Raw genomic sequence first — 21,085 nt, forward strand, 5'->3', positions numbered from 1 at the left:
CATTAGAGCACCAGGACAGCTGCCAGGACACCACAGGTTATATTTTGCCAAGGTGTAATTGGATGCAGATTCTCCAGAACAGCTTCACCCTATGCAGATTTAGCCATGATGAAAAAGCCTTTTGGCAGATTGCTGGAAAATCATCTGGGTTGTGATTCTGTCCACAAATCCTCACGGCATCCTGGCTGAGTTGTGCCAAATGGAAACTACTCCCATGTGCAGCTGGTTTGGAGCCTCATACCTGGGCACAAGATGGCCAGGCTGTTACTGTCACAAATACCTTTGATAGCGTTTTTTTTTTTCAGACATTTCCTAGTGTGAATATTTTTTCTCAGTTGAAGGTTTGCAAGAGTCAGTGAGAAGGCATTTGAATATCAGAAAGCCAGGATTCCTCGATTTCTCCACAGCTATACTCTGCCTTGCAACACTCATTTAATCCTCCCTTCTTGTTTGCTTTGCTTTTCAGTTGGGATGAGTCACGTATGCTAATAGAGCTGACTGGGGAGTTACCGGGAGAATTTCTACTCTTACTAAAATGTTACCGGTCTCTTATTTTCATGGAGTTTTATGGCCTGTCTCCTATTCAGTACAGTTAAAATTAATTTCATGCCCCAGTTCATTCCACTGTTTGCAGCTTCAAAAGCTTTTAAGTCCTATTTAGCTGCCTGGCTGTGCTCTGTTACTCGTCTGCACGGTCCCTTTGGTTCACCTGTGAGTGCAGGCTTCGAGCAAACATGGTTAATTTTGTATGCTACATCTGCCGCGGGATCCAAGGCACCCTTGAGTGGTTTGTTCCAAAGACTTGACCTACCTTTGATGGGACCGTGTCCTTTCTCTTTGAAATATCTGCTTTGTTGGAGAGAAGGGCTCTGCCACTCATCGAGAAAGAAGAGGCCAAGGTGGCATTTAGTGCCCTCGTTTCACAGGGATGGGGTGAGCTTTGCCCCTGTGGCTGGCTTGGCCCTTGCTGTTTTTCAAGGCGAGAATTTTTTGGCTTTGCAACCAAGTGAGAAGTTCCTTCAAGATGCATCACAGCCCTAAACACAACTGCAGACCACTCAAGCGATTCTGCATCGGTTCAGGAGGCTACAAAGACCCTTTTTCTACATTTTGATGAAATACAACAAATGCAGAAGACACGTACTGGCGCATCAGTGAAGCACCAGTGCCTCTAGTCAAGGTTTTTATTTCAGTGCTTTGCCAGCTGGTTGTACAAGGATGAGAGCTGCCCTTCCCACCCTGCCACAGCAGAGGCTGCTTATTCCCCAGACTCTGGCTCCAGAGATATTAACCTTCTTTCCTCCAAGTGTTTGAAAAATGACAAGATGTTGTTCACATGAGCAGGATCAATTACCTGCTGTCTGTCTGAAGAGATATTCTCCAAGGGGGCCTTCGTCTGTGTGGCGGGAGATTCCTGCTCGGTCAGCCATGAAAAACAGCCAGCAGGACTCTCCTCCCCCCTTTCCCGAAGAAGTCATCTTGCAATCATATTCTGTGAGATTTGTATTTGAAAGCAAAATGTGAGGCTTTCCTAAGCCTTGAAAAAGCAGACAAAAAGCAAAGTGAATAGCTCAGGGTAAGTGTACACAAGGTGCTGTTCTCTGGGTTTGCTTTAAACCTCCCCTTCAAGAGCATCTCCTTGCTTTACACTGAAATTCAGGAATGTTGGGGTGAAACCAGGCTTCATCCCCTCAAGATGCTTAGGGAGGTGTTGGAGAACCAGGCTCTGAATGTACAGTTAAAACAAATGGAGAGCTTGGTGTGATTTGGGTTTTCTCACGTGTCTAGATCCAGCAGCAGCAGAGCTGAGTACACTGTTAATATTTCCACATCTGGGTTGGAGTCTGCAGCTGAGAGCTTCTTGGGGAGAGGGCAGGAAATTTGCCTCTGTAGAATCAAAAGCTGAAGTCAGGATTTTCAGAGAGATTTCAGGGCTTCCGAATCTCTTTTTGTTTTCTAAAAGCCCCCCCAAAAGAGCAGAACAGCTTTCTTCTGAAAATCTCACAACTGTGGCTTTCAAAATCACTTGTCACATTGGGAAATTTAAGTCATCTTTTCATTACTTGCTGTTTAGGGGATTTAGTAGCACTGGATTGCCTCTAAATTCATAGTTGAAGCCTGACATGTAACACAAATGTTCTTTCAAACCCTGTCATTACTAATGCATTCTCTTTCAGGTCTTTTTATTAGTGCTTGTAGACATTTTCCTCATTAGAAATTCACCTAGCAGCTCCCTGCTCATCCCATTCAAGGTTTCTCATCTCTTTTATTCTCTATTGGCATGCACCAAGGCAGCAGATTACCTAGTGATGAATTACTAAATGATGGAGACACACACTGCTACCTTCTGCTTCTTCCTCTTGCCAGTAAAAAGCCAGTTCTGGGGGGACTGTCTTGCAGCACTTGGGCTTCAGGGCAAGGCAGAGGTGTTTCTGGGCATGAACAGCCTGCCTGACTGTACATCCAGAGTTTTGAACCTCTGCTGCTTCATTCACTCTCAGAGTCACTGATGGTGGTGGGGGTTTAGTCCATCTCTGTGCCTAAGGGCTCTGGGGTAAAAAGCTAAAGATCTGCTTTGCTTTTCTTCCCCAGAAAATGTTTCTAAATATTGCAAGGAACTGCTCTGAACAGCTGGCTTTCCAGAAGCGTGCCCTGCCTTGGGGTCAGTAGGTTACAGTGTGTTAGCAGCTGGAGCTATGTGCTCCAGCCGTTTCAGAGCAGGCAAGGGAATGAGTGCAGTGACCCGTGAGCAGGGTGAGCTGCTCCCTGCCCTCACTGCAGGATTCCTGTGGCTGGAGGGAATCAGTGCCTACCCTGAGCAGCAGCTTGGGATCCTGGCACCAGCCATGCACAGGAGCAGGCACAGCAGAGGGGAGGACAGAACTGTTTTGGTCTCCGTTGCCTCTAGGATGGTTTCACCTTGGAGCGTTCTTGCTGTACTCCTCAGGTCTCCTGGTTTGCAGATCTCTGATCTCCCTGTGCTTAGTTTTGCTGGAGTTGCCAGGAGCTTCCTGGGTTTCCTACCCTTGCCTGTGTGATCCATCTTGCTGTACAATGGCTTTGCCAGCTGCTCGCTGCCTCCTTCCCATCGCTCTTTGCAGTTTGGTCCCTACTTTGTTTGCTCTGGCTGATGAAAGACGTTCCTGTGTAATTAAATACCCCTGATTAGTTTTGCTCAAATAGCAGACTTCCTTTCATCTCATCTTGCACCGGCTGAAGGTCTCCCCAGGCTTGGCCAGGTGTGCCACAGTGCATCAGCTCTTTGTATCCTTTGGGAGCTTTATCCCAGGGTTTTGGCAGTGCCCACACGTGGGTACACAGCAGCAGCGACACGCATGCATGCACACACATCCTTCAATATCGCAGCCTCCGGAAGGACCGGAGCCAAGCCATTCATGTGGACCTGGGCCAAGTGACTCAAAAGTCAGAGTTACAGGTTCTCTCCTTGACTGGCTCCATTGTGAAAGCCATAAAACAAAAGCAACCTTGGGCCAAGCCAGTGAAGGTGGAAGCAGCTGCTCCCACGGGGTTTGCTTTGCTTTGCTCCGAGTGGGAGATGGGTTTCACTGGGTGGTTTGGAGACTGACTCCGAGAGCTGTGCTCCTATGTGGGGCTCACCGGGCAGGGAAAGGGGGGAGAAGAGGATGAGTTATGCAAGGATAAAAAGCTCTTGCAGACTCACACTCAAAATTATAGACAGTGTTTGAATCCTGCTTCCTGGAGGCAACTCCATGCCTGGTGCCTGCAGAAGCTCACTCAGTCAGTGTCTCTCTGGAGAAGGCTGTGATGTGTGACACACACTGGCTGATCTCTCTGCAGAGGAGCAGAGAAAGTGCAAGAGAAGCTCCTCTGGTGACCAAAGGCCTGGAATAGCCTTTGTCCCAGAGAATGTAACTGCATGTCATGTCCTTATCGTGGAGGAGCTGCCCTCAGAGGGAGGCACTGAGGCTGAACTGAGGCAGGCACATGGGAAATGGTAGCTGGTGGTGGGAGATGCTCTGTAAAGCTGAGGACCCACCAGAAGGAAGGTCCTTATCCATGGGTACACCAGGGAGCTCTGGGGCTCAGGGCCACAGGGAAGTCAGGAATGGAGATGGGCTCCATCCCGTAGATGAGTCGTTGACCACAAGAATGGAGATGTTCTATCTGGCAGCCTCCAACCACCAGCTCGCCAGAAGCTGGGGGGTACTGTGTCTGTCCCAGCCTGCCCCATCCTTAGAGACACTACCGAGGACAGGGCAGGGAGCTCACATGTCCTCCCCACCCAGCATGGTGTGACATGCCAGCCCAGCAATACTTTAAACTGCCCACAAGAGTCACTGTTGCTTTATCTAAGCAGCGCCCATTCCTCGTGCCTGGGAGTTGCCTGATTCCTTCACCCCTGTGCGGTTCAGATCTCCATCCCCGAGCTTTTCTTGCGCCCCAGAAAACCTCAGGACTCATGCTGGGGAGGAGGAGAAGGGAGGAGGGCTGGCACCTTGCACGGGCAGCCTTTGCCATGTGCCACTCCACGGTGGTTATTTCCATGCTCTATTCTCAGCAGACAACCCTCACCTTCCCCGCCTGTGCTCAGCGGTTGTGCTCAGCTCTGTGATTTGCCCAGGGAGCACAGCGTGTGCTTGGGAGACATGTGGCCCGAATTAACCTCGCTTCGAACGGTTTCTAAGTAACAGCGGTACATGTAGCAAGATAAACTGTGAAGCCTATTTATATTTACCAAGATTGTATTAACCTTTGAAAGGTTGACCTTATGCAAAAACAAAACAAAACAAAAAAGATAAAGTGGCAAAAACATTCAGGGCATGAGGGGGTTTGTTGTTGTTTTAATCCTTTCACTCTTTGATTACTTCAGCCTTGGTGGTGGTAAACATACACTGACTTTCAAGGCATTCCTGATTTTTGCAGCTGCAGAGCCATTAAGCCTTTGCCTGTATTTGCACTTTCAAGGTCAGCCATGATGCACAACTCAAGGCAACCCATCCGCTGCGTAAGAGCTGCTAATTTCCTTCATTTACTCTCCTGTTTTCCAAGAACTTGTGCAGCAGATCCAGCAGCAGTGTGTCAGAGCCCTGCGTTGCTCCTGGGTGACACCCAGGCTGACATTGGGGAGGGCAGGGGCTGATTTAGCTGGGCTGGCCCCAAGGGACAATCCGTGACCCCTTGTTGGGGACCATCCCACACACACTCGTCATTAGCATCACCCTGAGGGTTTCCTTGTGTTAGAGTTTCCATTAGAATTGGAATAAACAAACAACCAACAGGGATGTTTGTGTTGAGCGCAGTGACCCCACGGAGCTTGCTCACGCAGAGCTGAAGCCTTGGAAAGAAATGTGTCTGACGAGGTCCCTGCAGGAGGGTTTGCTGCCCACTGAGGCACCACAGGGTATTGGGGCCACTGAGAAGAGCTCACCATGAGTGATGTGAAGGGATGCAGGAGCAAGGGAGGAGCTGGGGCTGGCAAACAGTGCTGGAGGGACCTGTGGCTCCCAGGGCACCACTTGCTGTGGGATCACTGTTGTTGCTGTGAGTGCTGGTGCATGGTTGAGTGGTGTAGCAAGAAGAGAGTTTAAAAAGGGAAAACTGTTGATGTTTTCTGCAATGTTCTCCATTCCTAAACGTAGCCAGGGCTGTCCCCAGTTCTCTGTCTAAGTGAGCTGGCCCCTCTTCCCCTTCCCAAACAATCCCATTCACTGCTAGTTACGCTGAGGGATTTGCAAGGAGAGGAAGGTGGTTTTTCCCCCCCCTGCTAGCCACGCAGGAGGGGAATGAGGAAGCAGCAAGGGTGTCTCTTCATTCAGCTAAATCCCACAGAACATGCCTACATGAGACTGCTAAGCTCCTGATCAGTAATTACACACTGCAGCTCTGCCTTTAATCGGGATAAAAGACTTAAGGAAACTCCTTTGCCCCTGGTCTCTACCTTTTACCTAGAGATTTTATTGCTGTGAATATTAGCAACAGGAACAACCACAGGAGCTCAGCTCTGGGGCTCATGTGGCTCTGGGAGCTCCTGCAGCCTTTTCAGCTCCTGCTCTGCTTCTCTTTGAGCAGTTATTTCACGCTGCCTTTAGAAAGTAGAAAGAAGAAGAAAGGGGGGGATGTCTGGGCAGACGCTGGGGTGGTTGGGGTTGTGGTGGCTGGATTCTCCCTTGAGGTCCTAATTCTGCAAGTGGCTGAACTCTCCTGGCTGGTTGTTTGCAGCTTTGCTAGGCACAGCTCCAAGGAAGCAAGAGGTCAGGAGATAAGTGCTGCAAGCCCTGCTGTGATCCTGCCTCCTTATCAGGGCCTCAGACCCCAGGGGTGAGCATATGTGTGCCAACATCCCCATCACTGCTGACCTGGGGTGCCCAGGGTGGTCTCTGCTCAGGGGATGCCACCCTGTGCCATGCAGAGCTTGGCCTGAGCCCCCCAGCTCTCGGGAACCCACTGGGGTTTTGCAGATCAACATGAGAAATTAATGAAGGAACAACCTGACCCATTGGTAGATGCAGAGCTGAGCATCTGCCCACATGTGGTGCTCAGAACATGGGGAAGGTTTGCAGTGGGACTTAATTAATTTAGTTCTCAACTTTAGTCCTGGTTTACCAGCAGATGTGGGTGAAGTTCTCGTCTCAGAGGGTTTGTTGGTCTTTCTCTAAGGTGGCTCGAGGTCCCAGATAAGAGCATTTGCTGTTCTGAAGTTGATGCAATTCCAAGTTAAGGTGAAAATTGTGCTGCACACTCCTTTGGGAGTGGGGAAAGCCAGGCTGTGTATTTTAGCCGCCTCGTTAATCAGATCTCATAATTTTTTTCCTCTCTTTACAGAAACCAGGCAATGCGGAAAAAGTTAATTTTGTACTTTAAGAGGAGAAATCATGCGCGCAAACAGTGGGTAAGTGATTCCCTTAGACCTTATTTTATATGTATAAAACAGCGTAATTTATTATGTGAGAAAGAAAAGGATGATTTCCAGCAGAGAGGTGCTGGTACTCTGCGCTTTGCCTGTTGTATTACTGTGGAATCTCTCCTGCTTAAAATAACATGTGAAGGAGAGGTCCCCAACCTGCTGCAGGCAGCACCTCCCTGGGCAAGTGCCTCCCACAGAGCAAACACGTGGGGCTGGCTTAATCACAGCAGAGCCCATCATTGATCTCAGAAAGCCTATTCACAGCATAAATGTCTATTTTGTGAGTAATTGAACCCTAAGAGAGGTGTGAAACAAGCTGACTCTGCTTCCGATAAATGGTCTGGAGGCTGCTCTCACTCCTTCCAGCTGACCACAGAGCAATGTTCTAGGAATTTGTGGTTTAAAACAAAATCCAAGCTTTGCGCCAGTTTGTTTCTAGGCAGCGTTGCCTGCGAGAGAATTTCAGTGACCTTTAAGGAGACAGGTCTTGGTTGGGTAAGAGGCAAGGCAGGGGTGATTATGAGGCTTCAGAGGTGTTTGTTGCAAAGTCCCCACTAAACAGAGGAGAAAGTTCAAGTGGGTTTCACAGAATTTGTACATTTTTGGCGCTGATAGTTGCAGTCGTTCCTGGCAGGAGCTGGAAGGCAAAGCCAGCCCAGAGGAGGAAATGCCAGAACAGCCAATGGCTCCCACCAGGAAGGTGGATTTTGCAGTCTTTCAGTGATGGGTGATTCAGCTCATAGGGCTTCACATTCTGTGAGGAAGATGTAAATACTGTAAAAATATTTCCTGACTCGGTGTCTCTGTTCTGGGGCAGGCTCAGGAGCCAGTGTTAGTGTCTTGCATTGGCAGTGGTGCAGGTTTTTTCAGTGTCTTTGGGGCTGGTTTTGGACAGAAGTGCCAAAACTGGGAGGAATTGCTGGAAAAATTAAAAAAAACAAGCCTGGGAAATGGTTTGAAGGCTGCACCTTTAAAAGTAGCTTCCAATACAGACATTTCTGAGCCAGATATCACATTATTTTCTTATTATATTGTATAAAGACATGTTCCTTTTCTTCTCACGCTTTGTCTTTTGCTCCTGTTTTCTACCAGTATTCCAAAAGCCACAGATCTTGCGTTCAAGAGGAATGGTTGTGTCTCCCATTTGTGTCCAAATACATATTAATGTAGACTTGTCCATGATAAAGCTTCTTCCAGGGCAAGGAAGAAGGCTACAGGTCTTCCACCTCCACCAGGATGTGGCATGGCAGTCGGGTGCTGCTCTGGGCACCTCCCCTGCTGGAGCTGAGGGCTTCTGCATGGTGGAAAGTGGGTCAATATTCCCTTCCTCAAAAAAGGCATTGCAAAGCATCATGTGGTTTTGTTGGAAACAGGAGGGAAGTGCCCGGGAACTGCTTTCTGGTGGAAATGGCTGGTTACTGTGCTAAACCTAGAGTGAGTTGCTCTGTGTGAATATCAAGGAGCTGGGGGAAAAGGTTTAATTAGGCTGCAAGAGCACAGTTCCTAAAATACGACTTGCAGTAAAGTCGCCTGTCATGCAAAATAGGTGAATTTCTGCCAGCCAGTTTATTCAGTGTCCTTGAAAGGGGATTTTTCAGTTTAGGGAAGCATTTTGCCTATTCTACAAAATAGGCAACATACGGTTGCTGAATTTGCAAAGTGAATACATTTGCTGATTCTGTTTGCAAAATGGGTATGCTTAGCTATTTTTCTGCCTATTTTGTAGCAGACCCTATTTTTAGCAAAGCCCATCTACGTGCCAGCGTTTCTTTCTGGCTCTCTTACTTTCTGGGGTATTGTTGCTGCCCGGGGCTGGCTGGAGCAGGGTCAGAGCTCGGTCGCCGCAGGGTTCAGCCCCAAGAGCCTCATCCCAGAGGATCTGCAGGGCTTCCTCCTGTCTCCACCGAGGTCAACACAGCAGAAGACATTTAATTGCCATCGGGGTGATGATGCGGAGAGGGGATGGTGAACGGAGCCGTTCTGGGTGTGAGAGGTTTGTCTCCATCAGCCAAGGGAAGAAAACCACAGGGCTTGCATAGGAATTGGACTGGTTCCTCCTGTCACCTTCACTCTTCTCCTCCCCTCCAAAGAGCTGCTCCGTTCCCTGGAGCTGCGAGAGCGTGGGCTGCAGGAGGGCTCGGGCTTGGCACAGCCTCCAAACTGCCTTCAGCTGCTACGGCGGCATTACTATTCATCCATTTTTAGATATGCATGTCAGGTCCGATTTGGCTCGCTGTCACTTACTGGTGTGATTGAGAGGCTGATGGGCTGCTGAGCCCAGCCGGGAAGGGGAGCAGAGGGGACACTGATGCTAAAAGCCAGCACAGATGGCTGCTCAGGAATGGACACACTTGCTTGGGGCTGCTCAGAGGGAGCCTGGAGAAGGAATAGATGCTTCTGTTCCTGAAGTGCCTGACCAGGAGCTTCTCCTGGCAGTGGAGCTGTGAAGATCTGAGGAGTTCACAGTGCTGAGAGGTGTCTGTAATCTTGGCTTTTGAAGGATGCAGGAGATGGCAGGGAGTGCGTGTCCCAGCTGGAGCAAAAAGCATTGGATGGGGATGCTGCAGCCCAGCCCTGCTGCAGTGGGGTTTGAAGTTTGTGTGGTGAGAAGGGGCATTAAGGAAGTGCTCAGCAGCCCATGATGAAGCTGTGCTCTGGAGGGCAGAGCTGTGTGAGGGGCAAGCTTTGGTACTGCTGTTCTGCTGCCAGGGTGTGAGCTGCTGGGGAATCAGCAGCATGACGTTGATGTTGCTTTTTCCATCTGCAAATGCCAGTTCCTTAAAAGAGGAATTCTGGATAAAGCTTTTGTCAAGTTGCTCCAAGGAGTGGAAGAAAAGGAGGAAAAAGAGCCTCCCTGCTGGCTCTGAAGCAGCCAGGGCTGTGCCAGGTGGCTCTGCTGGGGCGGTGGCAATGTGGCACCCAGCACTGGCTCATTCCCACAATGGGGAAGGGAATGACAAACCCTTCAAAGCCTCCAGGCTTCTCACCAGACCGAGCCCTCGTGCTGGGCTCTCCCCCAGCCGTGCCGCAGGCTGGCAGCACCGGGCACCGGCTGCCTCCTGGTGCTGAGGCTTCATAAACTTCATGGGGTATTTTTAGCTTTTTCCCAAATGTGATGCTCCGAAAGCAGGAGGATGTAGCAGATCTGCTGGCAGGGTGGGAGCTCTCGTTTTCAGGGGGCTGATGGCATTGCTTTGGGAGAGGTGAAAACGCAGCAGCTGTGATTTTGCCAAGCTGCCGCAGGCTGTTGGTGTTACCTGTAGCTCCTCGCCCAAAGTGTGAGATTCTCCATGTGGGCTTCTAGGGACTTTTAATTTCTGTTCTTGTTCCTCGTTTTATGTTGTGGTAACTTCCTTCAGCTCCTGATGAAACCAAAGCACCTCCTGTGCATCCTTGCAGGGCAGGACAGTCTCTGGCTCCAGGCATGCAAGGGGGAATTGATTTATTTGCAGGGGAGAGTGTTAATCTGGCTCAGCTCTAGGGCTTGAGGTGCTTTGTCTGCCTCACATTATTGTTGAGGTGCCTTCAAAAGGCCATGGAGATCAAAGATGTGTTGCTGTTCTTGGATTATTGCCAGGTCCAGGATGGCTGAACAAAACCCACGTGCCAGGATTGGTGTGACACTGGCTGTGGGTTGCTGTGTGTTTCCATTGGCTTGGGGTTTTTTGACTTCTCACAATTTTTCATTGTGGCCAAGGGCAAACAGGACGAGAAGAAAGTGCATCTGGGAAATCCTGCAGCCTCAGACTTACGGTCATAGGGCGGTGGTGGCAAGAGATGACTTTATTTCTTTGAAATCTGGATTCCCTGTGTCTGTGCTGCAGTGCCAGTGGAGTGCTGAGTGTGCTGGTGCAGAGCTACCCATTCTGGAAAGCAGGGTTAGGAGTGACCTGGGGTTTGCCATTAGAGCAACATCTGCTTTCACTTCCTGATTTGAGGCTTGGAAGGCACTTGTCTGACTCAAAGTGAAACCTTAAAACCCCTCTGGTCACCCAGCTACTCTCAGCTGGGGCTGGGCACCATCACTGCTGCCACTGTCAGGACCAGACTGGCATCTTCCCAGCATGGACCTTCCCTGTCCATGGGTGTTCTCCAGCAAGAGTGTGGCTGGAGAAGGGAGAAGACATTAGGGGAGTAATGGGAGGAGACTTATTTGTGTTTTAAATCATAATTCAATGTTACCATTGCACCCAGTGGGCCAGAGGATGCTCAAGCAGATGTGAGGGGTAGGCAAAGCCACGCTGAGCAAGAGTCCTGGTTCCAGCAAACATGTTGGGTCTGGAAGGGAAGAGCCTGAGGGTACCTGATGGCCTGTTTTGAGAATTCACTCTTGGGTTGGTCTCAGGCCCTGGAGCATGTCCATGTCCTAATAAATTGTATTTCTTTAAGCAACATGACTCATGCTCAGCCTGAGCAGCCATCGAGGGCCAGGCCTGGAGGAGTTGCCCTTCCCAGGCACGTCTCTGAGCTCTCTCCCTCTGCCCTTTCAGGAACAGAAGTTTTGCCAGCGCTATGACCAGCTGATGGAGGCCTGGGAAAAAAAAGTGGAGCGCATTGAAAATAACCCCCGGCGCCGTGCCAAGGAGAGCAAAGTGCGGGAATACTATGAGAAGCAATTCCCGGAGATCCGGAAGCAGCGTGAACTGCAAGAGCGCATGCAGAGGTTAGAGGAGAAGCGGTAGGAAGGGGCTGAGCTGGTATCAGACAGCCTTTCTTTTTTCTTCGGGAATGGGCGTGGGATTTGTTTGTGGGAGGAGCGGGCTGGGATGGCTCTCTGTCCCTTTTCTCCCTCTCTCGTCCAAGGCAGAAGCCAGCAGACATGAGTCTTGCTGCTTTTTCCCCAGGGTGGCTCAGCACAGAGCCAAAAGGAGGAAAAATGTCAGGAATGTGACTGTCTGTCTCACCTCTCCTGCTGATCTCCCAGCTGGCCACATCGGAGCCAGGGGTAGCTCCCTTGTGCCGGCCAGCTGGCTGGGACAGCACTAATTCCTGCCTTGCTGGTGTGCCCAAATTGAGATGTACAAGACTTGCAGGTGCATTTGGTCATGTTGATGATTTAATACATGATGGGAGCAGGGGCAGGGAGTAGAAACATCTGCAGAGGTTATTGGAATGACCACAGACAATGTGAAGGGAGCAAAATGTCTTGCTGAAAGGGATGTCTGCTGTCTCTCCCTGTCCGTTTTCCTCTCCTCGTTGGAAGTGCAATTGAGGTCATGTTGTTTTCTGCCAGGAGGAGACACAGTTTCATGAACTCCACCCATTTTGCAGCAAACTCCCTGTCCTTCCCATTTCAGCCCTGGCATCTTGCCTGGGGTCACCTGATACGCACAAAACCTAAACCCTTCTGCCAGCATCCCATCCTTGTGCCCCACTAACAATTGGGTGGGTCCAAACTTCCTAACTTATGGCTTTATTTTGTCTTAAAGAGAAAGGGAGAAATGGTACTGAGAAATGTTCTAATTTTTTACCTGCTTAATAAGAAATGTTGTAATTCCTTGAGACGTGTGTCTGTTACTGGAAGGGAAAGATGTCAATGGATGTGCTTGATTTGAAACTTCCCACAGTGTTTGCAAACCAGCTGTGGTGGCACAGTGCTAATGGTTTGGTGCTAACACCCGCACCTTTGTGCCATTGCTGTGGTGGGATGAACAGGAGAAAATGTGGGGGAGAGTGTGGTTGGCCATGAAATGTCCTTGTGTTCTAGCAATCCAGGAGGTTGGCACAGGTAAGGAAGGTGGTTTGAGGCTCTCGACCAGCGAGCCTTAAACACAGGTGCCATTCCCACACTGTGGTAGGGGGGAATGTTGGGATGTGGCTGTTATGGAGGTCAAAATGGTATTGAATGTGGTTTGCTGCTTATGAAATGGAGCATCAGTGCCTGAGTGTGTCACTGCCCTTTCCCAGCAGGGTAGGACAGAGGGGCAGTGGCGGGCTCTCCATGTCAGCTGCCCGCAGTGAGCACGAGGTGTCGGAAATCATCGACGGGCTCTCGGAACAAGAGGTGAGAGCAGCTTCTCTTCTTTCCTCCTCTTCACCCCTCGCTCTGTCTTCTCTGAGGAAGACAGGACAGGACTGCCAGGTCACACAGTGAAATCCTATGCCAAATCTCACTAACTTTATGTCATGCTGAGGCCAAGGAGGTTGCCATGATGCCTAACCCACTTTCTGGACAGGATCCAGAGTAGGAGGTTTATTTGATATGCATCAGCATCTTCCCAGCCATGTGAGAAATGTAATGGAGCTGTGCAATGGTTCTGCCAGAGCAAAACATGGAGCTGGTGGCCAGCAGGTTGGGTTTATCAGCATTTGGCTGTCTCTTAGGGACCTGAAACCCCAGCATGCTGCTCTTCCTGGGTAGCACCCCACAAACACCTCCTGGCTGTGGTTTATAGTGGAAGTGAAGATGGGAAGGGAAGGGAGCCAGCGCCCAGACTGCTGGGTGGAGGGGTTTTTCTGTTTCATTTTGTTTTGAATGGGCTGTGTGGCTTGACACAGGGGAATCCTATGGAATGAATGGTTTGTACATGAGCCAGTTGGCCCACATCTTCTGGGAGTGCTCCATTCATCTTGAAACATCCCCGTGACCTCGGCTTCGTTTGGATCTGGTTTCACAAGGGTTCCACTCTCTTGGCACGGAGACAAGCTGCAGTGAATGGATCATGTTTGGGAGGGGAGAGCAGCCATTGCCCAGCAATAGCTGGGATGTTTGCTGCCTGCAAGTCACAGCTGATCCCTCTTCGGGATCCCAAGCACTTTGCTCTTAGCCTGTTAAGGTGACAGTGTAGAGGACATGGATCTTGGAAGCAAAGGGAGATTTCACAGCTCTGCAGAGGTCCTGGCCAAGTGGAGTGTTAGCTGATCTCCTCCATCCTCCTGCACAGTGTGCTGCTAAACTCCACCCCAACAGCCGCCTGCTGAGCCCCAGATTACTGCTTTGCTTGTCTCAGAGGACACCTTAAGAGCTTCCAGCTTTTCCACAGGGTTGGAAGGAGCAGGGAGGTGAGAGCTGGGGAGCATCTCTGGCAGCAGGGCCAGCTCTCCACCCCAGCACAGTGCTGGAGAGGAGAGGGGTGTGACTAGTGGGGTGTAGTGGCAGCACTGGGCACCCCGAGAAGCCCTGTGCCCTCAGCTGAGGGCAGTGCTCCCACCAGCTGCCTGCCTGTTCTGCACAGGGACTTCTCCTGTCACCAGGGGCAGTCTGCAGTTACCCAGGTTGATGCTTCAGCTGTGAGCTGTCCCTGACCTCCCACCATGAGGAGGCATCTGGAGCAGCTGGTTTCTAAATGGGAGGTACACTAGAGAGGATGAGGAAGGTGATGACATGTGTTGAAATGTCCATGTCTGCACAGAGCTGTATTTTAGGAGGAGGAAGTTGGGTCTGATCAGGTGCAGCAGGGAAGCAGAGCAACTCTTGGCAGGCTGGGTCAGCAGCTTCTTGGAAGGGTGGGCTATTACTGCTCTCCCAGGAACCACCATCTAGCTGTAAATTAAAACAGCAGCACTTGAGACCTGGCCTTCCTGGGTCAAGGGTTGGAGTTTGTCTGAGCAGTGACATCCAGGTGACAGGGAGGACTCAGTGATGGTGCAATTGAAAGGGGGTGGCCAGAGCATCCCTTCATCTCCACAGGGTGGACCTGTGCCAGGGGATCACCAGCAGCTCAGCCAAGGGACAGGCCCAGCATTTTAGCAGAAGACAGCACAAATGAGACACCACATTGGCCTCTCTGTTGCAAACACTTGAGGAAACCAGTGTGCCCAGTCTGTCCTGTCCTGGTGTGCAGCTGGGACTTTGGATGAACTTTGTGCTCCATAGGATGGAGTAAAGGCATCAGATGATGTCCCAAGGTGTTGCAGTAAGGAATGACAGCCCCGTTAGGGTGACATTTGAAACCTCCTGGAACAATTTAGGTTTCTTGGGGAATGGAAACGTGGTGTCTCCCTCTGCCCACCCTTTCAGGAAGTTTTGCAAAGCTGGCTGACCCACTTCCCTCACAATTTGGGTGGGGGGCTGAACCCTCATGTGTCTTGTGGGTTTGATGGCTGGGAAGGGGACAGCATTCCCTGTGCTTTGACTTGTTTCTCATCAGGCCCAGGAGCTGTTTTGCTTAAGTCAGACATTTCCACACAGGATCCTGAAGCCTTTTATCCCAAAATGAAAGATTAATTGTTTCCTGGCTGACAGCGATAGCCTCTTTCAGCGTTTAATTTACAATTACTCTGGCAATAAAGCTGTCTAGTGCTTGCTTTTGAATTCTCCTGTTCCTCCGCCTGTCCTTTTCCTCTCGAACATCTGTCCCCTGCAGTCCCCGCGGGCCCGTGGTGCTGACCAACTGTTCTCTCTGCTTTCCCCAAAGAACCTGGAGAAGCAGATGCGCCAGCTCGCCGTCATCCCGCCCATGCTCTACGATGCTGACCAGCAGCGCATTAAATTCATCAACATGAACGGCCTCATGGATGACCCCATGAAGGTCTACAAGGACCGGCAGGTGATGAACATGTGGAGCGAGCAGGAGAAGGAGACCTTCCGGGAAAAGTGAGTGCAGCCCACACACCTCTCTCTGTGCGGGCTTTGGGGCAGGATCTGTGCAGGGTTTCAGCTGGAGCCCCAGCACACTGAGGCATGGATTTCCCAAGGGCTTGTCTTGTCCCCCATGGGCACATCCATAGTTGCTGTATTACCTTGAGCCTGAGCACAGGGTGATGCTCCTGCACAGAAACGTCAGGCCTTGCTGTATGGTTGGGGTGTTCCTGCCTCTGTGCTGGGCTGTGGAAAGCTGCTGCTCGTGGCAGGGTGAGAATGGAAGTTCTTCTGCTTTTCCATTCCCTGTGGTATCAGCCAGTTTAAAGATAATGCCAGTGAAACCCAACACTCCATACACATCGCCTTTCTGGGTTTACATGCTGTCCTTTGGGCACTGTTTGTCCAGGGGGATTTTTGGGGCTGTCAACATCCAAGCCCCTTATGTAGACCCCCTCAGGCTGCAGCTTCCAGCTGGTGCCTGTCCCTCAGTGCTGCGTCCTGCTGTCTGCAGGATTTGCCACCGGCTGCTGTTTCCATGGCTGCATTCCCACATCAGACACGTGCAGGCTCTGGCTGTGGTGCTTTCTCCTGTTTGCAAGCAGTGCTTGAGAACAGCTTTGCTCTATCAAGTGAGATACCTGGGAAGTTGCTGATCCCTTCTCTGGATACCACTGTGCTGTCAGACAGGATGTGGGTGCTCAGCTTGGTCTCATCCAGACTCCCCTGTATCCCAAAGCCCAGCAGGGACCCAGGTGTGTTTGCATGGAGAACTGGAGTATCCTTGGTGCCCCCAGAGTGCTGCAAGTGTCTGTAAAAACAGAGCTGGAGTTCAGCTTCCAACAGATGAGCTCTACTGGTGGTCCCTGCTGTAGACCTGAGGTACATGGATGCACCAGGGCCACCTTGTCCTGAGCAGCAGCATCACCACTTAGTTTGGCCTCTGGACAATGAGGAGATGGCTCCATGGATTACCAGCATGCCTGAAAGCCTCTCTCTGTCCAGGATCCCTCCTCCTCTCCCTGCTCGTGACTACTCCTGTTTGCAGCTGAAATAATTAATTGCCAAGATGTACCGAAAAAGAACAAAACAAGCAAACAGGCTCCAAACCTTTGATAGAGGAGAATCCTCATTGCTAATTAGCCTTAAAAATGTGCCACTCCAAACAGCGAGGCTTGCCACAAATGACGCAAAGGCTAATTACTTGGTCTTTAATGGCAGGGCTGTGCCTGGCTAATGGGGCTGGAAGAATCCACACCCAGTGTGTGCATCCTGCAGTGCTCGGTGGATTCTGTGTCATCACTGTGGAGCTCAAGGCATAAATACAGCAGGGTTTCAGGGCTCCCACAAAGCTCATTTTGAGAGATTGGTACTCAGGAGCTGAAAGGAGGGTGTAGGGAGTCCTGCCCCAGCTCTCCCCCATCCTGGTGTGCTGGTAGCCAAGCCGCCTGCTGTGCCACAGCTGCTGGCCTGGGTTTTTCAGGTGAACCAGAGTTGTGTCATCCGTGATCGTGACCTAGAGCTGGCCTCCTCCTGAGACCAGGAAAACCTGGTTCAACCTTTTGTTCAGCCCTGTTGGCAAGAGCTCTTGGAGTAAACAGGCAGGCACTGCAAGGCTGACAAGGTCTGAACTATTTTAGCTGTCAGAACATAACCACGAGGAAGAACCTGATTTGATTTGCTTCTGGGCAGGATTTCAGGTCTCTGTTGAGACCCCATAGCTGGCCTACTCCCAGGGAAGCTGTGGTTTACTGGTGAAGGAGCAGGGTGCTGCTCAGGCATTGAGGCTGTGTTGTGCTGGGCGGTGTGAGGGTGCAGCAACCATCTCTCGTTATGGGGAGATGGCCTGGCCCATGAAAAAGAGTGGATTGTTATCTGCATTACCACTGACAGTGTGTTAGCATCCCTGATAACACGGCCTTGAAAACCCCATCCTGTGGTCAGCCCTTGGTTTGTGCTTTGTGCAGAGTGAGGAGCCAGTTCTGGCTCTGTGCCCTCATCCTGGGTTGTCTGAGCAGCTTGTCTGCTTTGCTTTTTTCCTTCCCCCCCCCCCAGGCATTTCTGGTTTCTTTTATTGTTCTGGTGACCAGTTATGGTGACAGGGATCTTGCAGTGCCACCCAAACCGTATGAGGGTCCTGCATCAAGAATGGCACCAATATGTGGGTGACAACACCCATGTCCTTCTGCCACGGCCGGAGTTCAGTGAGTTCAGCTCAGTGCCTTGACTCTGAGTTTGGCACAGGTAGAGAGCAGCAAAAGCAGGAGAGAGCTCAGCCAGTTGCCCCAGGGGAATCACTGGCAGGGCTGGAGACACAGAGCTCTTCACCATATCCTGCCACATTACACCCACACAGCTCTCCCACCTTTTGCCTCTGATCCATTTCCCCAGGACACAGAGCTGTCAGCTCCTGGGAGCTGGCAGAGGTGCACGTGCTGTACGTGGCTTGCCCTGGCTGCTCAGCTCCCCAGGGCAGAGCCCATGCTGGTGGCCACCTCTCCTGGCACAGAGTCACTGCTCAGTGGGCTCCCTGTGCTTTGGCAGTGCACTAGTTAACTGTGCTGCCAGCAGCAGCCCCTCCTGCCAAGGATTTTCTGGCCCTCAGTACTTCCACACCAGCTAGGCACAGGGTTTTGCTGGGAGAGACATCTCAGCTGCTGGGGACAGCTTCCCCTGAGCGGGCAGTGTACCCTCCCAGGCTGCCAGAGCCAGAGATGAGCCTGCTGACAGCTCCTCCACTTGCTGGGCATGAGGCAGTGTTCCTTGTGTGCCTCTGGGGATCTGTTGAGCAACTCAGCAATGTGGCAGCTCTGTGCTTCCTCCCGGGGTTTGGGTTTCCCTTCCTGTCCTTTGCAGCTGCTCCCAACAGCCCAGCAGGGCTTGGGGTCCTACTCAGCGCCAGGGCCACCCACAGCCATGGTGTGGGGTGTGATGGCAATTTCTCGCCCTTTCCTTGCCACATCCTGAGGCCTTGGCCAGGTGTGCAGCTGCCCTGTCCTGTCCTGTTGGCACAGGCTTGAGTGGCCATGGGATTGAGCAGGGTGATGGGCAGCTGTCAGGCACTGCCAGCCCTCCTTCCCTCTCCCACCCCGTGATGAACATTTGCACTTCGAAGCTCACACTGGGCTAAATTTAAAGTTCCTGTCTTTCTGGGAAGCTGAGCAGCAGACAAATATTTTCTCAAAGCCCAAAGTCCCTCTGGGAGCTGGACTTGCTGCTCTGGGTGCGCAGGGCATGGCAGCCCAGCTGTGAGGGGGTCAGAGCCAGCACCCACACTAACCCTCTCCCTTTCACTCTGCAGGTTCATGCAGCATCCGAAGAACTTCGGCCTGATCGCATCCTTTCTGGACAGGAAGGTAAGCCTCCCTGCCTGGCTGCAGCCTGAACCATGCTGCCTCTCCTCCATCACTTGGCTCATGGTGCTGGAGCTGCTAGCAGATGCTGGGCACCTGTGGGTGGTGGTGGTGGCTCCAAGCCCCAGGCATGGTCCAGACGCCTCCTGGCTCCCTGCAGAGATGAGGGATTGAGTCAGCTGCGGGGAGACAGGGAGCTCAGAGCCGCGAGAGGTGTGAATGCAGCCAGCCTGGCGCGTGGGCGGCGCAGCCCACCCCGTGATCTGCCTGGGGAGCTGCTTCCCAGCATCTCCCGGAGGCATTTTGCACCAGCCAGGCTGTCACACACAGGGTGGGCACCCAGCTGCCCAGCACAAAGCACAGGGGTCTCTTTGCTCAGGGAGAGAGAGGTTCTTGAGGGTGGACTAAGTCCCATTTTATCCAGCAGTTGGGGTGCATGTCCCGGAAGCACCCTTGGTGTTTAGGAATAATTGCTCACAGGAACTGCCTGACCTTTCCCAGACCTCTGTGTTGTGCTGCTTGGAATTTTTGTTTTCGCTGTTAAGTGGGCTGATGGAAGAAAGGTTTAAGAAAAAGACCTGAAGGGAGGAGTGAGTCTCTGGTCCCATTCTGAGCAAGGCCACGTACCATCCATGGGACAGGCCATATGGGCAGATCCTGTACAGATCCAGCCTGCAAAGACAGCTATGTCCATCACTCAGATGCTCTCTTTAACAAGAAACATTTGAAAGCTCCTGCTTCTCTGATCCTTTTAGTTATTTGCATCCTCTGCCCACCTCATGCAGAGTTTCATCTACGCAGTGTCCACTCCCTCTGGGGGAACCACTCTGCTCTCAGGGGGTGGCCTGCAAAGGTCACTTCCAGCCTAAATTATTCTCTGATTCCTCGTAAATAAGGCTGTCCAAAGCAGCAAGGAAGGCCAGCAGGCACCTCATGCTGCTGCTGCTACTCTAAGATTCCAGGCTCCTCAGCCTTTCACGCTCAATAAAGCCGAAAGTGGTGGGACTTGGATGATGCTCACAATCCAGTCTGTGTTCCAAGCTGTAAAATGTCTTCTAATTTTATTTGTACTCGTTTGTAAATCAGGCTGTAATTATGATACAGAACACATCCATTATCCTGTTGGAAAGAGTTGCAAACTATGGCTCAATGTAATGAATTAATAGATTTTAAAATTGCATTATAAAAAAATAGTGATCTTAGCCCTTGGAACAGATGACTGTAAGTTTTTGTGTTCGCGTGTGTGTGTATAATCAGAGCTAGATTAGAAAGAGATCCAATTAACACTTTAAAAGTTGCAATCTGTTTTTGCAAATGGTTCCACTCCTTGCAGAGGGATGGGGTGAGCACAGCCCCCGGGCACCCTCGGGCACACACAGCTGCCCAAGCTCTTCAGGACTTGCAGCATGATGGGTCTGTGGGATAATTTCTCTTCATGAAGCCACTGATCCTGTATGTGCAGGTGTAGCCCAAGGCCAGTGTTCAGATTCCCATCCTGTTCAGCAAAGAGACTTCTCCCAGCATGGCACACTTATTGCTGTTCAGGAACAGGATAGGTCCTGGCTGTGGCTCCTTGTTTTCCTAACGTGTCCAGTCTGTGATGGTGCTTGTGGAGCCAACCACTGGAGTTGGGATGGCAGCTTCTGAGCGCTGGGATCTCAATTTGTCCACAACAAAGTCGTGCACACTCGAGCCAGCGAGCTTAGCAGCTGGAAGTAACACCAGCTGACAGTCGCGTGGCAGGTTGTGCCTCCTGGAGCTGCAACAGAGGGTGACAGGCAGCTCCCTCTTCTGCCTCCGGTTGCCACGGTCATCTGGGGTCAGCCCTTCCCCCTGCTTTGCTTCCAACACGGGGTGATCTCTGCTCAGCACCCCATTTCTGTCTCTGCACACCTGCAGAACTGCCTGGGCTCTCCTTTGGAAGAGCTAAGCCTTTTTACTAGGACACCGTGCATTGCCCCCCTGTTCCAGCTCCTCTGGAAACCTTAGGGAGCAAGGTGTGGGGAAGCTGTTGGGCTGCAGGACTTCAGGAGCAGCAGGAGATCTGGTGATGACCAGTTCTGACCACTGCTCCTGAAGCCTGTGCCCCAACAGGAGGACAGGACCTTCCATTGCCTGACTTTCCTGTGTCATTGCAGACGGTGGCTGACTGCGTCCTCTATTACTACCTGACCAAGAAGAATGAGAATTACAAGAACCTCGTGAGAAGGAATTACCGGCGGCGCGGGAAGAGCCAGGTAAGAGCTGGAGGAGCGCGTGGAAGTGTCGTCCTTCAGGCTAAGCAAGGAGCTGCATTACTTTTCTCTGAGCCCCCCAAATGCTGCT

At 51.3% G+C, this 21,085-nt stretch overlaps 1 protein-coding gene across 13 annotated transcripts in view; it reads left to right on the forward strand.

Moving 5' to 3' along the window:
• The window catches only part of NCOR2 (nuclear receptor corepressor 2), a 222,112-nt gene that overhangs the window by 131,892 nt on the left and 69,135 nt on the right, over window positions 1-21,085 (forward strand). For 7 of the 13 annotated variants that reach the window (XM_085075391.1, XM_085075387.1, XM_085075396.1 and 4 more), the window contains 6 exons: window positions 6,805-6,871; window positions 11,377-11,564; window positions 12,794-12,890; window positions 15,244-15,422; window positions 18,709-18,763; window positions 20,899-20,997. In XM_085075391.1, coding sequence (XP_084931517.1) covers window positions 6,805-6,871; window positions 11,377-11,564; window positions 12,794-12,890; window positions 15,244-15,422; window positions 18,709-18,763; window positions 20,899-20,997 — 685 coding nt within the window. The remainder of the gene's footprint in view (window positions 1-6,804; window positions 6,872-11,376; window positions 11,565-12,793; window positions 12,891-15,243; window positions 15,423-18,708; window positions 18,764-20,898; window positions 20,998-21,085) is intronic. The other 6 variants (XM_085075394.1, XM_085075401.1, XM_085075395.1 and 3 more) reach the window with 3 other exon arrangements.

The sequence above is a fragment of the Lichenostomus cassidix genome, chromosome 15, assembly GCF_008360975.1.
Source record: "Lichenostomus cassidix isolate B80296 chromosome 15, HeHo_3.0, whole genome shotgun sequence".
NCBI classification, from domain to species: Eukaryota; Metazoa; Chordata; class Aves; order Passeriformes; family Meliphagidae; genus Lichenostomus; species Lichenostomus cassidix.